This window comes from Manacus candei, unplaced genomic scaffold (assembly GCF_025592945.1).
Source record: "Manacus candei isolate 608988 ecotype Guabito, Panama unplaced genomic scaffold, ASM2559294v1 h1tg000010l, whole genome shotgun sequence".
NCBI classification, from domain to species: domain Eukaryota; kingdom Metazoa; phylum Chordata; class Aves; order Passeriformes; family Pipridae; genus Manacus; species Manacus candei.
This window is the reverse complement of record NW_026138058.1, coordinates 6003437-6022407: the sequence shown is the minus strand read 5'-3', so window position 1 is coordinate 6022407 and position 18971 is coordinate 6003437. Positions and strand designations below refer to the sequence as shown.

Below are 18971 nucleotides of genomic sequence, written 5' to 3'. Positions count from 1 at the left end.
CCAGCAGTACGTGGCAGACTAGAACTCCCCTGTTTACTGTGTGACTGGTCACTTTTTTCCATCTCCTCTGATCAAGGACCATCTCTCAGCAGGTCCACCCAAAGATTTCCCTCTCCAGGAAATGACGCCACTTCAGTAGCACCCGAGTATGGCAGCACACCAAGACAAACTGAAGAGAAAAGCTCTGTCCCAAAAATGCATCACATCCCTCTCTGCACTCTCTCAAGTCCCCACAGGACAACCACTCCAATCAGGACAACGGTGTCAGCAGCACTGCTGCTAAAACAAGAACATAAAGTCTGCAAACAGGCTTGTACCTGAGCGAGCAGTCCAGCGTCATGCCTGTGAAGTCAAAGAACTTAAGGTACTCTTCGGCCACAAGCTTGCTGAATTCATTGCTACAAAAAAGCAAAGGAATAAATAAAGGTTATCATTCGAGAGTGAAACCCTTCTAGAACCAGCAGAGAGAGTAACGTGGCCAAAGGCCTCATATCAGCACATACTTTTTACCCAAATGCTTTGCCACATCAGAGCGTTTAAATCTGTCCAGATGGTAGAGGCGCTTAGCCAGGCGCCTGGCTGCTTCCAAATTGCTGCTGCTGCCATTGCTGAGATCATGGCCAAGGGCTCCAGTGGCATCTTTCTCCTGAAGTTCATTGCTCCCCATGGCAGCACTGGAGTCTAACACCACATTCTGCAGCTCAACATCGCTGTGAGATGAAAAGAACACGGAAAACAGAAAAATAAGGTAAGATAACATTCCAGTTTCCTCTTAGGAGAGCAGGCAATTAACAGTGCAGAGGCAAGATTACACAATGTAGCAAATTGCACTTAATTGAAGGAGCAGTGTAGAACAGGGACATTTATTCAGCAGCCACCAGAAGTTAAGAGTGTTAAACACAGAGAGCCAAGAACCGGCTTTCTGACTGTGGTAAGCGTCTACCACTTGTGCTAACTTCAGAGAGAGCTGTTTGCTATTATCAGTCTACAACTGCACCTGAGAACACTGGTTCTTCATTTGCTTCTTGCACTAGTATTTTTTAACTCAACTGCTTGTTTGGTTTGAAGAGGCCCCTGTAAAAATCGGCCATTAGCCAATTTACAGGAGAAACACATTGATTAAGCCAGGGTGTTCAGATACTCTGAGCTGAGTCAGCACAAGTCCCTTCCTCATTCTTCTCCAGTTGCCTGGAAACAATACAATTCCCCCAGTCTAAAATGACATCACCAGAATTCTCAGTGGCTTCTGTGTTGCCCATGAGCAGTGGACATCCCATGGGGAGGCACTGCTAGAAAAAGCAGGACTAGGAGGAAGGAACCCAGTGTGGGGAATGAGAGACACAAGCTATCCACGCCAGTGCCTGGAGAACTCTCTGCTTTCCTCCTGCTCCCTCGTGGTGGCAATTATTTCCCTCATCAGCTGCTCAAAGCCAGGATGTTCAGCATGGTAATCCCAGGGCACTTTAGATCAATCATGCATTTATAGATTCCTCCCACCACTACTATAGCAGGAAAGCTCTGGTGAGCCTTCCTTCTCCCATCAAAGAGGTAAGAGCCCTCCACACCAAAAAGCACACCCCCACATACACATCCATGCATACAGGCAGGCTTTTAACTTTGGAAAAACTTCTCTCTGACACTGGCATGAAAATTCTTGCAAAAATCTCACTGTGTGTGTGCACTTGACAGCATTTTTATTTTTTAAAAATACTACACGAAAATTCTTTCTACTAAGCCCCCATTTACACAGGGCTAATGAATGATCAGCAGGGGTCATGCACAGGGCAGATATGAGTGGAATGAGTTAAAGATGACTTTAAATACAGAGCACTTTAAACAACATACCACGGCTTCATAAACCACTGTAATCTTCAGAGTTAACAAGCCATGGTTAAAACAACTATCGCTGTGCTCCAGTAACCATTAAATAGCCATTTACTCAAATATCTGCTAGCCACTTATTAACCCTTTAAAGATGAGATTTTCATATAAAGTGAGTTTAAAATAAAAATATTTGGCATTCTGCATGCCTTCTTCCACACTAATCATTGACCTGTGTCCTACCTTTCTTCCCATCCATGGTTTAAGAGAAGGAGGTATTCAGTGCTCCTACGGAAAGGAACATTTTATCTGTTTCCATCCTTCCAGTGCTGCTACAACATTATAAATATCACACATCCACACTGTGGGTAAAACTTTTTTATCAAGTATCACAGGAAAACAGAAATCTAGCTCGTTTTGCAAGTACTGGGGATTTAATTTTGCATTTGCTTTAGTGTAAATAAAAAGGTGCTATAAGGAAAGGGGGTCAGTCTCAGTGCTCTGAGCAGGGAATTAATACTGTAAATACAGTTCCAACAGCATTAAGATCACTGACCATCGGCTATCCTAGAAAGAAAAAAAGCCCCTCCCGACATTGTGGTTGTGGAAAATGCCTCCTCAGCCCTTTCCAAAATCACCAGCCCACGTCTGAAATTCTCTAAATTTGGTCTGCACCAAACCTGTGAAGAAAGCAAATTCCAGAGTCCTCTGACACATGCCCCAGTCAAGGCCTTGTCCACTGAAATCAGGCACGACTGGTTCCAAATTCCCAGCTCTAACAATTGACAAAAGCAAGGGATAACCAGGTGAGCTAATGCCATCGGCAAGAGTCTTTCACGTACAAATACCGCTTCAAAAGCCATGCCAACTCACAGAGCCTCACTCATAAATCACAGCCCTCTTTCACCACTGCTCTTTATTAAAGGCAGTATTTATAGCCCTGAAAGATGGCCAAAGCTGACAAGAAACATCTGCACCCTGCTAGGAACCAGTGCACTAACGAGAGTCAACGTTACCACAAACCACCACAAGTTTAGAAAGAACGGAAGTGCCAGCATCTGGCACTTAGTGAAATAAACAGTACGGGGCAGCTCCCAGCTTCTGTTCTGCCCCTCAGAGCAGTGGTTGGGAGAGAAGGAGGAACACCCAGCAAAGAGGAGAGTGCGCTTTTTACCCTGCTCACCAAAAACTAGCCAACGGGACTTCACAAGAAACCTTATCTTCCAACCTCCCTTATTTAAAACTTCATCCCGACTGGTGGTGCCCGTACACGTATCAAAGAATAAGGGATGCGTCCTTCAGTTATTCCAACAGTTAATCTGACAGTTGATTAGCTTATTACTTAGTAAGTACAAAAAGGCTGTCACATCATCCATATATGTTGCCTGTAACATAAGCCTCTCGTTCAGGGGAAATGACAGATTCTTAACATTAAAGTGAGACTTCAGTTCTCAAGTGTTTTAGGTGGTGAGAAGCCTCAGTGCTCACACCACTGAGGGATTAGGAAATGCAGATGCCCTGTGCATGACTATGTAGGCTGTCTTCAGGAAGAGACATTTTAGTGGGGTCCAAAGGGTGTTACTCAGGGGAAAGGCTGACCTCTCTTCTTATTTTCACGACTCTCAAGGTGCACCATTTTCCATCTGTGCCTCAGTTTACCCAGCTGCTGAACTCAGCAATACTTCCCTCCCCCTGTAAGGTGCTTATATAATGGACTCTAATCAAGAGCTAGGAGCAACCAAGCCTACATACAGGTCTCTCTTCTGCAGTCTACAGTTTCTACACATAAAGAATCCACAGCAGCGTTACTATCAAAACAGAGCCAAGAAAGGGCTTTGTGATGCAGAGCAAGACTGGACACAGATTTTTCATGCAGCTTTACTCTTCATCATATAATAATGAGAAAACTCCAACAAAAGCAGCCTGAAAAATGTAACAGATTACATTCCACCTAATCCTAGACTCAAGGCCAAAAGCGACTGTAGTGATATTACTAGTAATTGCCTGTACAGCAATGGCTCCTGATTTTTATCCAGGGATACTTATATTAATCTCTGCTATCAGCAAACAGAAAGCAGACTACAAAAATCCCCATACCTCTCTGGTCTCATAGCACATCAGTTGTGGCCAGAAACCAGGTCCTTAGACCTTCCCCAGCAATACACTCTTGATGCATCCTTGCTCCTTCTGTCAAAGCACCTGTGTGTTTGCAGGGAACGCACAGAGGATGTGACCACCATATCCAGCAGAAATCACAGCAATTCAATAAACAGCTGCTGTGGTAAATTCAATGCTTTCTAACAACAGCAGTCACCACTCCACACTCCTGGATGAGACACGGGCACACTGTAAGCTCCATAAAGCTTTCCTATAACAGTTAAGCAGAGCCTGAAACATTTTATACTGTTTTCTTCATTTATGCCATTATTGATAGTTCTACAGTGATTTAGCTCCCAGTGTCAACGTATCTCAATCTTGCCATGTACGGCACTTTAGCACACCTGATCTGTTCTAGAATATTCTAGATTCACTTACTCCCCCCTGCCTCCCATCCCAGGTTTCACCAAAACTGAAACTCTACACAGTAATGTATAGTTGAGGAATGGCTGCAACTTCCAGCAAAAAACAGAGCAGGGCCAGTAACTAGGCTGCAAGTGGAAACCTCGGTCTCAGCATGTGACGTTTCAGATGCCTTAAAAAACTTGAGACGCTCTTCATTTTTTAGCAAATCCATGGAGAAAAAAAACTCTGTTTTGTCTCAAGGAATAAAAGCACATCAGCATTTTGCTTCATGGGAGCAAGAGCTCGGATCCACCATGGACCGACTGGTCCAGCTGCTAACAAGGAGGTGATGTTCAGAGGTGATGCCACATCTGAGTGGCAGGGTGTGACAGCTCAGCCCAAGTGCTGTCCTCCTCTCAGCCACATCAGTGATCCCAGCGTGCCACCACCTGCCATTTTCACCAGACTGCTGCACAGCACATGCTGTGTGGCACATGGACTCCTCTGGGTGCACATGTTCCTTCCCCAAGGAACACCAATTCATCTGGAATGCACTTCTGGAGGGAGGACACGGGGTGCACGGATTGTACACGGAGCCTGGACAAGACAAGCCTGGGGCTTTCACAACCCTTTTGGAAAGAAAGGAGGAGGAAATGGGAGGAAAACCAACTTTCTCTCTCAAATAAATGTGCACACCTTTAACATCAGCTCCTCTCCAAGGCAGGCTGTGTCAGGCAAATACAGCAATGATTAAAAGTAAGGAAGGGTGGGGAGGCATTCTGGCACACTGAAAGTAGGGTCAGAACTAATGTTTTCGGCAGGGGTACAGCATCCACTGAGGAGCCACACTGGAGCTGATAAATCACCCTCTGCAGCACAGTGTTGTTTTAAATTCCTTTGCTTCAAGCCTTCTCCTCCTAGTTCTGAAATAGGAAGGCAGCCCCTTAACCATCACCACCAACTATGGCTCTGTTTCTAATTCACCAGCCCCTCTAGAAGTGGCTCTCACCTCGAAGTGTGGCAGGGACATCGAAAAAGCAGATGTGGATGTTCAGCCAGTGACAACCTTCCACATTTCAGAGCCAATAAGAAATAAGCAGTAGTGCAGGCTGAATTTTGTTTCAAGGGAGCTGAAAAGCTGTGCTTGAACAGCCGGGCTCTGAAAGGAGTAGCCCCACTGGAGAAAGCGAAGAAATCCCATCAGCAGTGGGATGTGATGAGTCAGTTCCTGCTACAAATGACCCGACCACACAAATGGGCTGGGAACGGCTCTGCTGCAGCTTTACTGCAGCTCCAAACCAGCTTCTTTGGGGTCAGGACAGAGTGAGCACAAAAGTACTTCGAGCAACGATCTACCTTGCCAGTTACCTTCAGCTCCAGGGCTCTTTCAAGAAACAGCTGTAGGAAGGGGAGAAAAATAATAAAAATACAAATAATGCCTTTTCCTAGCAGATGACTCAGTGTGCTATTTTACTCCAAATGGTTTAATCAGCTTTGAAGTCCTACGTATGGATTCTCTTCAAAGCCACGCTTTGAAGTAGATCCCTCTTTGAGGATTGACACAGCTGCACTTTGCTGCAACTCAGTTCAGTGGGGGTCTCACAAGCACAGCATCAGCCAGGACACACGAAGAGAGGACTGCTTCCACAAGCCAGAGCAACCACCAAGCATCCTTTATAAAGTACCTCAGCCTTGTCACATCACACAGAGAGGAGCAAAGTTAAAAGTAACAAGCCCTGTAATCTCCTAACGGTTATCAATAAAATACATATGCAAAGTAAATTTCAGGGGCTGAAATGCACACACTGCTGCTTAAAAATAACCTCTTGCTTCCTGTAATCATATGCCTTTTTCTTTGATTAAAAGAATTCCAGCCGATCACAAAAAAGGGAGGTAAGAGCTAGAGCACTCAGAAAATGCCATCTCTCGTAGGCTTGCATACACCAAACGCAGTCGTCGTCATTACAGGATCACAGCATGAGGACAAGAAGTCCTGCCATATGCAGGGACAGGATTGCAGTCCTTCCGAGAGACAGTGTGTCCTTTATTACACACACACGCTGGCCCGTTGCCTGAGGTACAAATGTCTTGCTAAAAATACTTTAGGTTTGATTCCCTTTTGACCTCAGGCTCCTTACATCGCTGTGGCAAGGGTTAGCGGTCATAAAGGGACTCTCACCCCATTAATGCCACCATGTCTAGAAAGTGAAAACCTGACTCTTGCCACAGAGGGTATCCAAGGGCTCCCCCTGCAATGGATGTTTCTGACAGATACAGAGACACGTAGACTGGTCTCCTGAATGCAGCAGGATGGTCCCATGATCAGGATCTGACCCATGTGCCCCCAAATATAAACAAAAAAGAGATCCAAAAAATGCACTGCAAACCCACGAGCTTGCTCAGAAAACACTCAGTCTCAGTGTATCAGTAACCCTCAGGCTCTCCCCTCCGAGCCCACCAGCTCCAGGTGTCAAGAGCCATCCCTGTGCTCAGCACCAGCATGACCTTTCCCCACGAGGCTCCTGCAGAGTCTTACAGGACAGGAGCAAAACTGGGAAGCCACAGAGTATTTCCCTCCTCATTGGGCTCAGTTTAGCTGTTTGGAGACTGGCCCAGGGAGTGCATATTAATGGGGCAGCTGGTCCTCCCCAGCTAGGAGCCAAACAGATGCATAAAAATACAGGTGTGTACACCTTCTGGTGTAAAGATGTGCAGAGGGAGCACTTCAGCACTGGCACTAGTATCACACAGGAGCTTTACACTGAAAACACGCAGCACAATGAACCACCTGTCCTCAAAAAGAGTAGTGAATAACAACAAAAGACAAGAGTTCCCCAGTAAAGAAAAAACAACCCCAAACAACCCACAGCTCACCAGCTGTGCTAGCAAGGAGTCTGCACGCTGTGTGCCCTGTTCTTCTCCACCGCTGCTCCAGCATCACATCCGAAGCTATACATGCCTGTACGCCTCCCTGCCAGCTGCCAGGCTCTGTCTCTCTCTATCCCAACAGACAGACGGAGGAAGAAGAGACTTAACCAGCAATAACATGGAGGGGGGGCTTGACTAGCAGCCAGTCGTGGCTAATGGATGAGACACCGTTGCGCTTCGGGACCGGCTCGGAGCTGGCAGAGACGCCTCGGTTTTGGTGAATCAAGGCTTCCTGACCTAAATGGCTTTGACTTTAATGGAGATATGCCAACAGATGCCAGCTTAGAAGCTGAGCTGCTGACAGCTCTATACTGAAGCGCTTTGTGTAGAGAACTGATCAGCTGCTTCACTTTTTTTTTTCTTTCTCTTTTCTGTCTCTGTCAGCTCCTGGATTTTTGTTTTGTTTGTTTTATTTTCAGAGGAGGCTGGGAACTGAAGAGGCAAAAAGTCAGCAGCCCTTTTTTTCTCTAAAACAACAGTTTATTTAGGAACTGGAAGCAGCTTTACAAACTCTCACTACACTGGCATTGCAAGCATCTCACCAGACAGAGCAAAGGCAAACTCTGTACATTGTCTCTCCAGAACCTTGATAAAGTGATGCCACCTTCCTGCAGGGAGTAGCAAAGTGAACAGTGTGGCTTAACATTTTTGAAGTTACTGTGCTGTGTAATAGTGGGGCAAATCCTCAGCTGTCAAAAAGCCAGTGGTGTCAGAAATTTGCCCCTGTGGACTGTGCCAGTTCATCTGTACCTGGATCCAACATATCCATGCCAGCACATGGTGCTTAGTAGTGGCTCAGGAACTGACAGATGTGCCAGCAAATGGGCTCCAGCACTTGTCTGCTTGCTCACTAGCTGCAGATGAATCTGATGCATTCGGTCTTCTAGGACAACAACCAATGGCATTCCTCTGAATAAATTTCTACATCCTGGGCATATGGCTGGCAGTAAATGTGAAATACCACCTTCTGAAAGTCCTATGTCTCCTAGGTCTCAAAGTTTGTCATGAGCTGAGGCACGTCTGAAAACCATCCGCTCAGGCACACAGGGATCTCGGCAGATTTCATACGGAGTAAAAAAATTCAACCAGGTCACAAGGTGAATCTTCAAAGGGGAAAAAAGCTCTACCAGACTGCTGTTGAACAGACCAACAAAATGAATGTATGAAGATTACATGTTGGATATCTACGTATCGAGTCTCACATCTACACTGAAAAATCAAATACAAGCTACCTTGGACAAAAATACCAGTGTACAAACCAAAAATCAGAATTATAAATGGCATGCAGGATACTGATAAACTGGGAGGAAACTTAAGAGAATCAACCTGGAGAAAGGAATCAAAACTGGGTTTATTTGTCAACAAAGTTTATTGTCTCAAAGAAGGAATGGGCAGAGTGCCAATTAAGAAACTGCTGGAAATTATCTATATGCAGAAGAAATAAAACCATCACAGGAACTCCTATAAGAGGCCCCAACAATTAAAAGTAACCTGGCACCCTCGGGAATTGCAGTCTGTGTTCTTGTGCTTTTATTCTGAGAATCACCAGATTGCTTTAGGGAGTTTGTTTTCTTCCCCTCTTGAATATATATGTGACTAAATTTGTGTTTGCAAATCTAGGGGAAAAAAAATAACAGGACTTGCAGAATTTGCTGAGCACCAGCAGTTCTTTGAAGATGATGGCAGGTGGAAAACATTTAGCATTTTTGAGGATTAGGAGCTGCAATACAGATTTTTTTTATTTTCTCTCTGGATTCAGAAAAATCTTGGGCAACGTCCTACCAAAAGAGACCACACCTTCCCAACTCAGGAAAAGAAACGCCTTAAAATTTTTTGGTTTGGTGTTCTTTTTTTTTTACTTTTAATTTCTTATTCTGACTCGATCATATAACAGGAGAGCCTGCTCTAAAGAGTGAAGTAAAAGGAACAACTAGAAGAAATTCTGTCTTTAAAGTCTGAAAGTATAAGGATGGAGATCATCATAGAGGGAATTTCATACTTCACTTCTAGTCACACTGATGCTCTCTCTATACATAGAAAAGATAACTCACTTTTCTCTCTGGTATATCTTACCACTTCGGAAATACATCCCTTTCATCCCACTCTGACTTGGTGTAAATGGTTACACCTTGTCCAGGCAATGCAAACTCGGGCTCAGTGTCTGTGTAGCACCTTACAAACAGTTTTCTCTACTGCCTCCGAGAATAAGAACAAGCTCCCATACAGGATGGCTGAGCCTTGCTCTGTCTTAACACAGCCCTCCAGCTCGAGAAGGGAGGCGTGCAGCACCTAGGGCATGGGTGCAACAGTGGGGACTGCATGCCTCTGCAAGGACAACACAGAGTCAAGGGCACCAGGCACAGCCCAAATGCAATGTCTTTATTGCCACTACAAAGCTTCATTACACTGGCAACCTGTGGGTCAGCACACTTCACGAGGATCCCGTGGTGCCCTGACACACAGGAAGGCTGACCCTTAGCTCTGAAACCTCACACACTACCCCTCCTCCCCCAGTCCTCCCACCTCCTCCTGTGGAAATTTAAGACTACTTCAAACTGCAGAGATTTGGGGCTTTTCCCCCAGAGGAATGATCACTGCCTACCTAGGAAAGAGATTAAGCCCCTCCCAAAGACACAAAGAGCTGGGACTACTCCCAAAGGAAGGCAAGCTGCACATCCTTCTCCCCAGCCATCCCTCCTCCACTGACCAGGCAGAAAGGGCACCTAAGCTGTGCTAGGAAAGAACTAATTGCAAAAGCAAGCCAGCTTGCCATCCAGGAAGACGTGGGGGCCAGCTGACATCCCCTTGCCCTAAGGAAGCACAGCGAGTGCATGCCAGAGCCGGCAGGTCGTCGTACAGCTCTCGCCAGGACTTACTGCGTTTAACCACGGCCAGCAGCTGACAGGGAGAAGGACAGCAGGGATGAAACCTCCAGACACCCAGGAGCCATAGGAACTTGCAGCCCGCAAGCGTCTAATATCTTTTTTTCCTCCTTCTTTTTTTTTTTTTTTTTCAGTTCTGAAGGCATGTGACCGGCCTTCACATACCAGAGCTGACCCCTCCCAAAGCCTGCGATTTCCTAAGAGCCGAGAAGGATGTTACCCTCCCGCTTATTCATTACAGGACCAGGTTTCCTTGCCCTTAACGCATCAAAACCTCACTCCGCCCAGGGTCCGCCTGTCAGCTCCGCACCGGATCCCTCCGGACAGGTGCAAGAGGGTCCGTGGTGCTCAGCTACCTGCTATGAGGAGGACATGGCCACGGGGAGACCAGGCTCTCCTAAAGGGCACACGGCTTTCAGTTTTCCAGGTGTAAAAGCACCAGCTCTTTGCTCTCACATCCGCCGTCCCCTTCTGCACTGGGCCGGGAAAGAGCTGCACGTGTTTCACGCTGTTCCCCCATAAACCGGCACTGGGAAGCTCCCTCCCCACACACTTTTCATGTCACCGAAACACCACGGCACAGGGCACTGCTGACGTTTTGGTTTCGGTTTTTGCTCGCTCGGGTTGGCAGCGCCGTTTCTGGAAAAAAGATGGGGCTCATGCTCCCTGCCGTCCCGCACTGCCACGTTGCCTTGCTTTGCTCCGAAACCCCTCCACCCCTTTCCACGCATCCCAACACAATTCCCCCCCCCCCCTTCGCTTTGCACTTGCCAGTATCCACATGCTGAGACCCCACAGCTGCCCCCACCCCTATGGGAGGGGCTCCTCCCGCCGCTCTCCTGCCGGCACCGCCCTCCGGAGCCGGGGCTGAGAGCGGGGGGAACCGGGGAGCGCTCGGGGGGAGCCCTTGGGGGGAGCCCTCGGCCGGGCAGCGCGCAGGGAGCGCAGGTCAGGCACGGCGGGGCGGAGGGCTTGCCTCCCCTGCCTCCTCCTTCTCCTCCTCCTCCTCCTCCGAGAGGGCTGGACCACTGCGGTGGGTGCCCCCCGTTGCTCTGCAGCGCCAGGCGGGCGCTACGCGTGAGGAACTGCAGCCCCGAGGCACAGCCTTAGGCTCACGGCACCGCCGGAAAGGAGAACTTCGGCGGGAGGCAGAGGTGCCGCAGAGCCTGCCATACACGTATCACACACGTGGACTTAAACGAGCCTCGGATCGCTTCAGGCAACACAACCGCGCCCGCAAACTCCCCGAGCAGACACGGCTCGCAGGGGCTGTTTCTGGCTCGCCTGAGCATCGCCAGGACACACCGTCTTGACGCCTCAGCGAATAAACCCCGCGCCACCCCCCGGCATGCACGCAGCGCTTCTCACTCACGAACTGCAACGCCGTGATTCCTCGCTGGTTCCAACAAAACAGCACACGCGGCCTGTCAGTCACCTGCACAACACAACATGCACATCTGGTGCGACGCAACATGATACTCGGAATACCGGGCAGGGAGGGGTCGTGTTGGCTATCAGGTTATTGCTGGGAGGATTACTCTGTTGGCCATATCCATGGCTGGCCATACTGCTGCTTTCTCTATTGGCACCTACCTTAAGTGAGCCCTCGAGCCTTGTCCCTAACAGAGCCTGCAGACCACACCAGTGCAGCTTCCTAACAAACCCGCTGCTGGGGACACTTCTTTGGTTTTGGGGTTTTTTTGTTTTTTGGATTTTTTTATTTGTTAAGGGGAGGAAAAAAAAAAAAAAAAAGAAGAATTTCAAAACCCTCTGTTGGTTTATCAGTATGGCTGCAAATTTAAACTAAAATTAATTCCTAGTGAAATCAACATTAGCCAGGCACCTAATGAGACTCACCTAAGTACACCTTGTCTTTGTGGTAACTTTTGTCTTGATGAGCCAATGAGGGTCTTACTTGAAAATATCTTCTAGATGTTAGATGCTGCAACAATGGGGTAACAGAATCAGGGTCTGTATGCACTACTTGTCCTCCGCTGCCCAATTTTATGTCTCTGGTTTTGGTATAAGTAAGGAGCTGCAAGTGCCAAGACTCATCTCAGTTTCTGGCTTCATAGAGGTTATTGCAGGTTAGCAGTCACTTATTGCCTATTGTCACCATGCATGTACAAGATTTAAGCACCTTTTTTACTGTAGGATTGATGCAAAAATATTTTAAACTTCGAAGTCCTTCTGCCTTTGATTTAAGAGCAAATCTTTCATCCATAAAGTTAACAAAACTACTTCTGCTCAAAGGACTTCTTTCATGCTAGCACAAAAGTAATAAAACAGATAAAAGATCTACCACTGCTGACTCCCAGGAAAGCTCAAATTAGTTTCATCTAAGGGAGTAGTCTAAGGACTCTTAGATAACATCCCGTCCCTGGAAGATGGAGACCAGAGGCATTTTTGTTACTCACAAGGTCCCTCATCCCTTTGCAGATGAGTGGCACCCTCACCACTCTGCAGATTATTGCTTTTGACACAGCCTCCCACTTTGTCTGTGGCTGCCTTTCGCTCTCCCCACCCTCTCTGACAGCACATGAGGAAACTTGGCTTAGAGTGAGTTTGTACAATTGTACAGTATTTTCAGCCTACTTTTTGCTTCTCACGTGACTCTTTCTTTTAATAGGTTTTCTTATCTCTCCCTTTACCTAAACGGAAATTATTAACATTTTTGCAACACTGCCTCCTCTCTCAATAAGTAACTACTGCACAAATCACAGCCACACCTAACAATCTCTAGTCCTGTGAATGTGGTGGGAGCAAAACCTCATCCCAGCTGAAATAATGCTCAAAACTCCCACCAACCTCAAGATAGGAAAAGCTATGCCCAGAGCCACACCTTTAACATCCAAATCACAAACTGCATTTGGACAACTCATCCATGCTCCAATTCAGGTAGGAATTGGAGCTGAAAAAGGTTCATCTGTAACCAGTAACTAACTCCTCCAGAGACAGGATCCAGAGATTTGACAATACCAGCCAGACTTTTATCAACACAAGTATCACCAATAAACCTTCATATAATGAATTTCCACTTTTCTAATGAATGGCAGGTTTGGATGGCTCACTTCTCTCCTGCAGCGCACTCTGTCACACTGGAAATCATTCTCTGTAGAAAATTTGCAGTATTGAAAGAGAAAAAACTACACTCTGCAACAGTACACTGAAGTAAACAGAGACTGGGGAAAAATCAGCAGGCACACAAAAAGCTCACCCACTGCTTTTACCTTTCCAGATGAGGGACTTCTGTGACATCTCCTTTGAAGAGTGTTTTGCTTGTATCCTTTAAGCCATTGGCGATGCCTTCACCACATCCCTTCACCTCCCTGTCAGGGACATCTGGCTGCCCCAAGGCTGATGTCCGATCTAAAAACTGTCCACCCTCCTTCATGCGCTGCTGGATCATGGGAGTGAGTGGCATCTCAAAGCTGAAGTAGCTGTCGGGCTCCGAGTACAAGGTCTCCAGTGACTCTGCGCTGTAGTATAAAGATGCGTTGTCTAGGATGTTTTCGAACTGTGAGCTGTACAGATCAGTGGAGACGTCGGAGTGCCTCTGCCCAAGGAAATCTTCATATCCTCCTGCGGCTGCTTCGCCCTCCTCCGTCATCCTGAAAATTAACCAGAAACAGCATGTTTCAGCTTGGGGGCAAGGTTTGGGCTTCTGGTTGAACCTTCTCGCACTTTCCGCCTTTGTGAACAGAAAGGTCAGCGCGGCTTTGTGCGGGAGAGGGCACTGCAGGTAAAATGCTAGCTTCTCCTTGCACCACCTCTGTTTATGATTGGCACCACCTCCCTCTCTGGGGACATAAAAAGAAACAATCTTCTGGGTAAAAGAGGGGGCTGGGGGACAAGCTAATGTTGTCTAACAGAGAAATCAGCTGCTTATGTGCAAAGGAGAAAATGCACTCACATACACATAAGGTATGTCCTAACACCAGTGCCAGGCCAGAGGCTGCACATCTTGGAGATGTGTACTCAGACAGAGCCTCTGCCCCGAAGGATAGTTTACTAGCTCCTAGGACTGGGGTCTTCAGCAAAAAGCTGAAGGAAATCACTTCAAAATGGAAAGGGAAGCAAGTGCAATTAAACACATGGAGCCAGGAGAACCAGATTTGAAGGGAGAAGACTCAGCCTGCTTGCTGATTTACAGGGGAAGGTGCAGCACCTCCCTGCAGAAGAGTTTTCTTCTCTGCCACACCAAATACAGTGGGGCTCCTCACAGCACATGCCAGAGGTTAGGGCTGCCAGCCTGAGTAATCCCGTGTGCTAGCCAAAGCAAAACTCCACACATCCCATGGTGCAGAGTCAGGAGAGCCTCCCTTGCTGAGATCCTGTTGTCTCATCAGCAAACAGCTCAACAGGTCAGAGCGGGCCCAGTTTGCTCAGAGCACACCAACTTTGTCAAAGATATGCATCAGGAAAGAAAGCAAGCAAATCAGGATGCTCTCATAAAAAGCAGAGCACACTTCTTGCAGTATGTATAGCAAAAATTCTATTAACATAGATAGATAGATAGATAGATAGATAGATAGATAGATAGATAGATAGATAGATAGATAGAGAAAGCACATCACAGCATTTACTCTCTTATAATCTACAAGGCCCTGGATAAAATGTCTTTATTATCTAACCTCTCTGAAGTGCTCACACTGTTCTTGCTCAAACTCTGCCTGAAATCAGAAAATCTGGCCAGGCGCATATGGGCAGGCCTGCATGCTGCCTTATTTAATTACATGTCATGTCTGGATCCCAACTACACCTGCTACAGATGCCTCCTCACACAGACATCACTGTGCAAATAGCAAGAAGTGTTTATGTTTCAAAACCTGAGATGGACTTCAAACTTCAGCAAGGTGGTGTGTAGGGGATTCAGTCCAAACTTCATGCACCAGACAGGAATCACTACCACAGACACCACACTGAAGGCAGCAGACAAACATTTGTTGTTTCTCATTAGCTCCTAAAGAGCTAATACCACCCGACCCCTGCACCCTTCCAAGCACGGTCTCACCTGCCCTGGCCTCTCACTAGCACAGACGCCTCCTCCTCCACACGGTTCTTCCTGTCCTTCATGGAAACTTCATCCTTCTCACTTTCATTGGGTGGTGCTAGAGGAGTGGCTCCAGATGCAGCGGGTCCCAGCCTTGGGTCCTCACAGACCTCACTCCACGCGCTGTCTGGAGAGGAGAGCAGGCCTGGAGAGACCATTGGTGATGCAGGGTGGCTGGATGTTTTGGGGAATGCCTTTCTCTCCACAGACGAGGAGTCCACCAGTGAGTGCTTCTTTCTTCTCTGCTCCTCAGCTTTCTGCAGCCATAAAATCTCCACCCCTTGAAATTCTACATGTTTACTCACAGCTGCCTCTTTAGCGAGCCTCCTCTCAGGACCCATTTGCATTTTACCTTGACTGTACCCCGAAAACTCCTCAGGACATGCCCACCCCTCCACTCTCCTGGCTGCTTCCCGGTTAGTCACAGATGGTCTGTGACAGCTTTGTTCCTGGACTGCATGGACCTCGTCAGCCTTATTACTAATGGCTTGCAAGGACTCGGACTGCTTTTCTCCAGTCCATATTGCAGCCAGACCTTCCTCCACGACCAAATGCTTTTTTTCCTCAGCTGTTCGTTCAGAAGGAAGAGGCACGTCTGAGAGTTTTTCTTGGCCTCCTGGAACTGGTTCTCTGGCTGCCTGCACATTTTGGCTGCCAGTAACACTCTTTTTTTCCATTTGCGTCTCTGAATCAAGAGAAGTATTTGCTCTCTCTTGCACCTTTGCTGCTTCTAACCGTCGAGAGATTTTCATAATCTCTGGCAGGTTACCCGCAGGTTGCACACCTTCTTCTGGGGCGTGCAGCTGAGCTGCCCCAGCATCAGGTCTCGAATTATCTGCAGGAGCTGCACACTGAGGAATGGGCCTGACGTGGTGGTGACTGTCCCGTCTTTCTGGCCGGCGTGTCACAGGCTCTGCGTGGCGTGCCGGTGAAGCTGTCGGCTCGTGTCTGCTTGGCTCCACGGTGCCGTACTCTGGAAATTCATTGATGATGGTATGAGGAAGCAAAGTGCTGCTTCCACGGCCACTACCTGCAAAGAGAGGGAAAAAAAAAAAAAAAAAAAAAAAAGAGAGAGACCCTGGATTTATCTTCCACATGCACAAAGTAAAAAAAGCCTGACCTCCCTTCCGAGGCCTCTCCTAAAATTGAGTAACTACGCTCTGCCCAGCAGGGAAAATACCGTTCAGTTTAATTCAGTTCTGAACACTCTCACAACTGCAGTTATCCAGAGCTGGTCTTTTTACATAGGAGTTTTTGGGCAGCCCTACTTTGGGAGTGTGCACTACAGAGGAAGGAATGCTAGAAATGTCTGCTACACTTCAGAAAGGGTCCCTGTGGCCCAGGAACGGTCTGAGGCCACAGGCCAGGCGCACAGGCTGAAGAAAGCAGATATTCAGAGGTCTGACATCCATCCAAAGAATGCACCACACGTGATGGTTTTACTTAAAAAAGAAGATTTTAGGTCATTTTCACTTTTAAAGGTGAAACACTGGGAAGATAATCAGCCACACTCCGCATGTTCCACAGCCTTGATAAAACCAATTAGCTAAATTACAACGCAATTAATGAGCAATTCAACTTTATGCCAGCACTTCCTTTAACAACTCAGGTAGCTGAAGGTCATTTTGCAGTGGTGGATGCACACCAAGCAGTTCCCATTTGCTGTTGCAGCAAATACGCTGCTGCACAGAAAGCTTACCACCCCTCCCTTCCTCATGCTGCTTTTCCAGCTGATGTAAACAAAGCAGGAGCAAAAATGGATGGTCCCATTTTCAAAGTGCCAAGCACCCAGTGGCTCCCATTGTTGTGGGTAACAGAGAACCATCTGTCCTCAGAAGGACCTCAGGGATCGCACAATGACGGATACTTGGCCACCTTATGTCATGGCCCAAGGAGAAACTGAGCTCTTGGAAAAAAAAGCAAAACAAAACAAACCAACAAAAACAATCCAACCAGAAACTGCTGCATTTGTTGCATCCATCTGGGAAAAAAAACTGGCCTGGAGTATAAAAGTGCTTTAAATCAAACAGCACGGTGGCCAGACCCAAACACCTACTCTGAAAAACGTCAGGGTGACAGCTCTGAAACCAGACACCAACATGCATTTGGATGCTTTGCTTCCACTCAAGTTGCATCTCTAGGTACTGTACTGCAAACTGATCACCATCTCCACTCCAGGCAGGCTGGCCACAGGCTGAGGCAAAAGCCATGTAGCTGTGGTTAATGATAGGCTGAGTTCAAGGTGAAAGAGAGGATAATTTAATGCAAGCTCAGCACTGCATTAATGTGGCTACCTATGTGCCAGTGGTTTGTAAAGACAAGCAGAAGCTCACACCTGCCAGCTCACTATCCAGTATATCTAGCCACAGGGTAATTACCACACACTGTGCGTGGTGCAGGATCAAAGTGACAGACTTGGACTGTGCCAAGCCAAATCTCTTCCCCAGTAGGTTCTCCAGATCTCATCTCCATGTCTTTGATTTAATAACTATATAATAAAAAGTCAGTGGGTCAGGTTTCACCCAGATCACTTGGTGGTTGTTGAGGACAAATGACCAGACAAAGCAGGGACCTCTTCTCTCCTGCAAGGTCCCAGGGAGCTGTAAGGAGCAAGGATGCCCACAATTGCATCACCAGACTGCCTTGATGGCAGGGTTTCCAACACGCAGATGTGGGTGCACCCAGGGAACTTTTTCCAACTGCCCAAAGCACCAGACAAACAGCTCCCCTTGCACACAACTCAGCCACGCAGTGCTTGGTGCATTCCAAGCCCACACTTTTCATGGCACAGACACTAGGTTGCCACTGGGGGACACTTCCACCAGGACTCACATAGGAGATTAATGCTTCGTGGTTGCAACATTCCTACACCTGCATCAGGCCAACCCCAAGCCAGCAAAAGGCCCTGCTTCCCCATCTCACAACCCTGGACTGCTCTAACGCAGCAACCTTAGTGCTTGATGCTCTCTCAGCACTAGAGATGTGTCTGATGTCTAGAGATGGGATTTTTTAGGAGAGAACTGCTGAGAGGGAGCCTGTCACTATAGATGCTAACGTAAACCCTTCTTCATGGACACATCCACCTACAGCGACTCTCAGTGTGCAACCCTACGAGCAGGAGGTACCCCAGCTGGGCTCCCCTCATGCCCACAGCACTGTGGCACAGTGCTAGGCCAGGCCACTCTTTGGCTGCATTCCCCAAATAAAAAAGGTGATGCATAGAGCCCCAGGAGCTGGGATGCCCCGTGCCTCACTCCAACCCACACACCCCGCCTCGTTGGAAGGAAGCCCAGAGCGTCGGTCCCCAGCCTCCTGTGGGGCTGGGAGGCAGCCAATGTGCTCCAGAGGCCAAGCCCTAACAAGGCACCACACACAGACCCTGCCAAGGGGCCAGGCTCTTCTCTGCTAATTGCTGTCTTAGCTTCTGAACCGACACGAGGGAAACAGAAGCAGCCTTATTTCTGGAGGTGAATGCTAAGTGTGCTGCTGCGCGTCCCCCTCTGCCGCCGACAGCCACTGCTGACTGTAAGCAATCTTGAGCAAGTTTCTGATTTACTTCTCCTCCTGAACTTCATCCCCAGCAAACTTTACCCTCTGGCAGACTCCAGAAGAGGTACACATACATGCACACGTGGGCATGGAGAGATGGGCAGGAGCAGGGAGTGTGTTCACGGGTACTCCTGTCTGCCACACTTGCAAACTGTGTTCCATTTGGACAAGAGAGCAGAACTTTCACAGTAGAAATTTAAGCTGTTTTCTGCAGTGAGATGTCAGCATCCCTGCTC

At 47.7% G+C, this 18971-nt stretch overlaps 1 protein-coding gene across 6 annotated transcripts in view; it reads right to left on the bottom strand.

Annotated features, from left to right (window-relative positions):
- Positions 1–18971, bottom strand: part of LOC127466537 (PH and SEC7 domain-containing protein 3-like) — a 116883-nt gene that overhangs the window by 71523 nt on the left and 26389 nt on the right. For 3 of the 6 annotated variants that reach the window (XM_051777412.1, XM_051777413.1, XM_051777414.1), the window contains 4 exons: positions 15148–16216; positions 13364–13744; positions 504–710; positions 318–398 (listed from right to left, as the gene is read on the bottom strand). In XM_051777412.1, the coding sequence (XP_051633372.1) occupies positions 318–398; positions 504–710; positions 13364–13744; positions 15148–16216 (1738 nt within the window). Of the gene's footprint in view, positions 1–317; positions 399–503; positions 711–7197; positions 7326–10127; positions 10478–11990; positions 12058–13363; positions 13745–15147; positions 16217–18971 lie in introns of those variants that run through there. The other 3 variants (XM_051777418.1, XM_051777416.1, XM_051777415.1) reach the window with 3 other exon arrangements.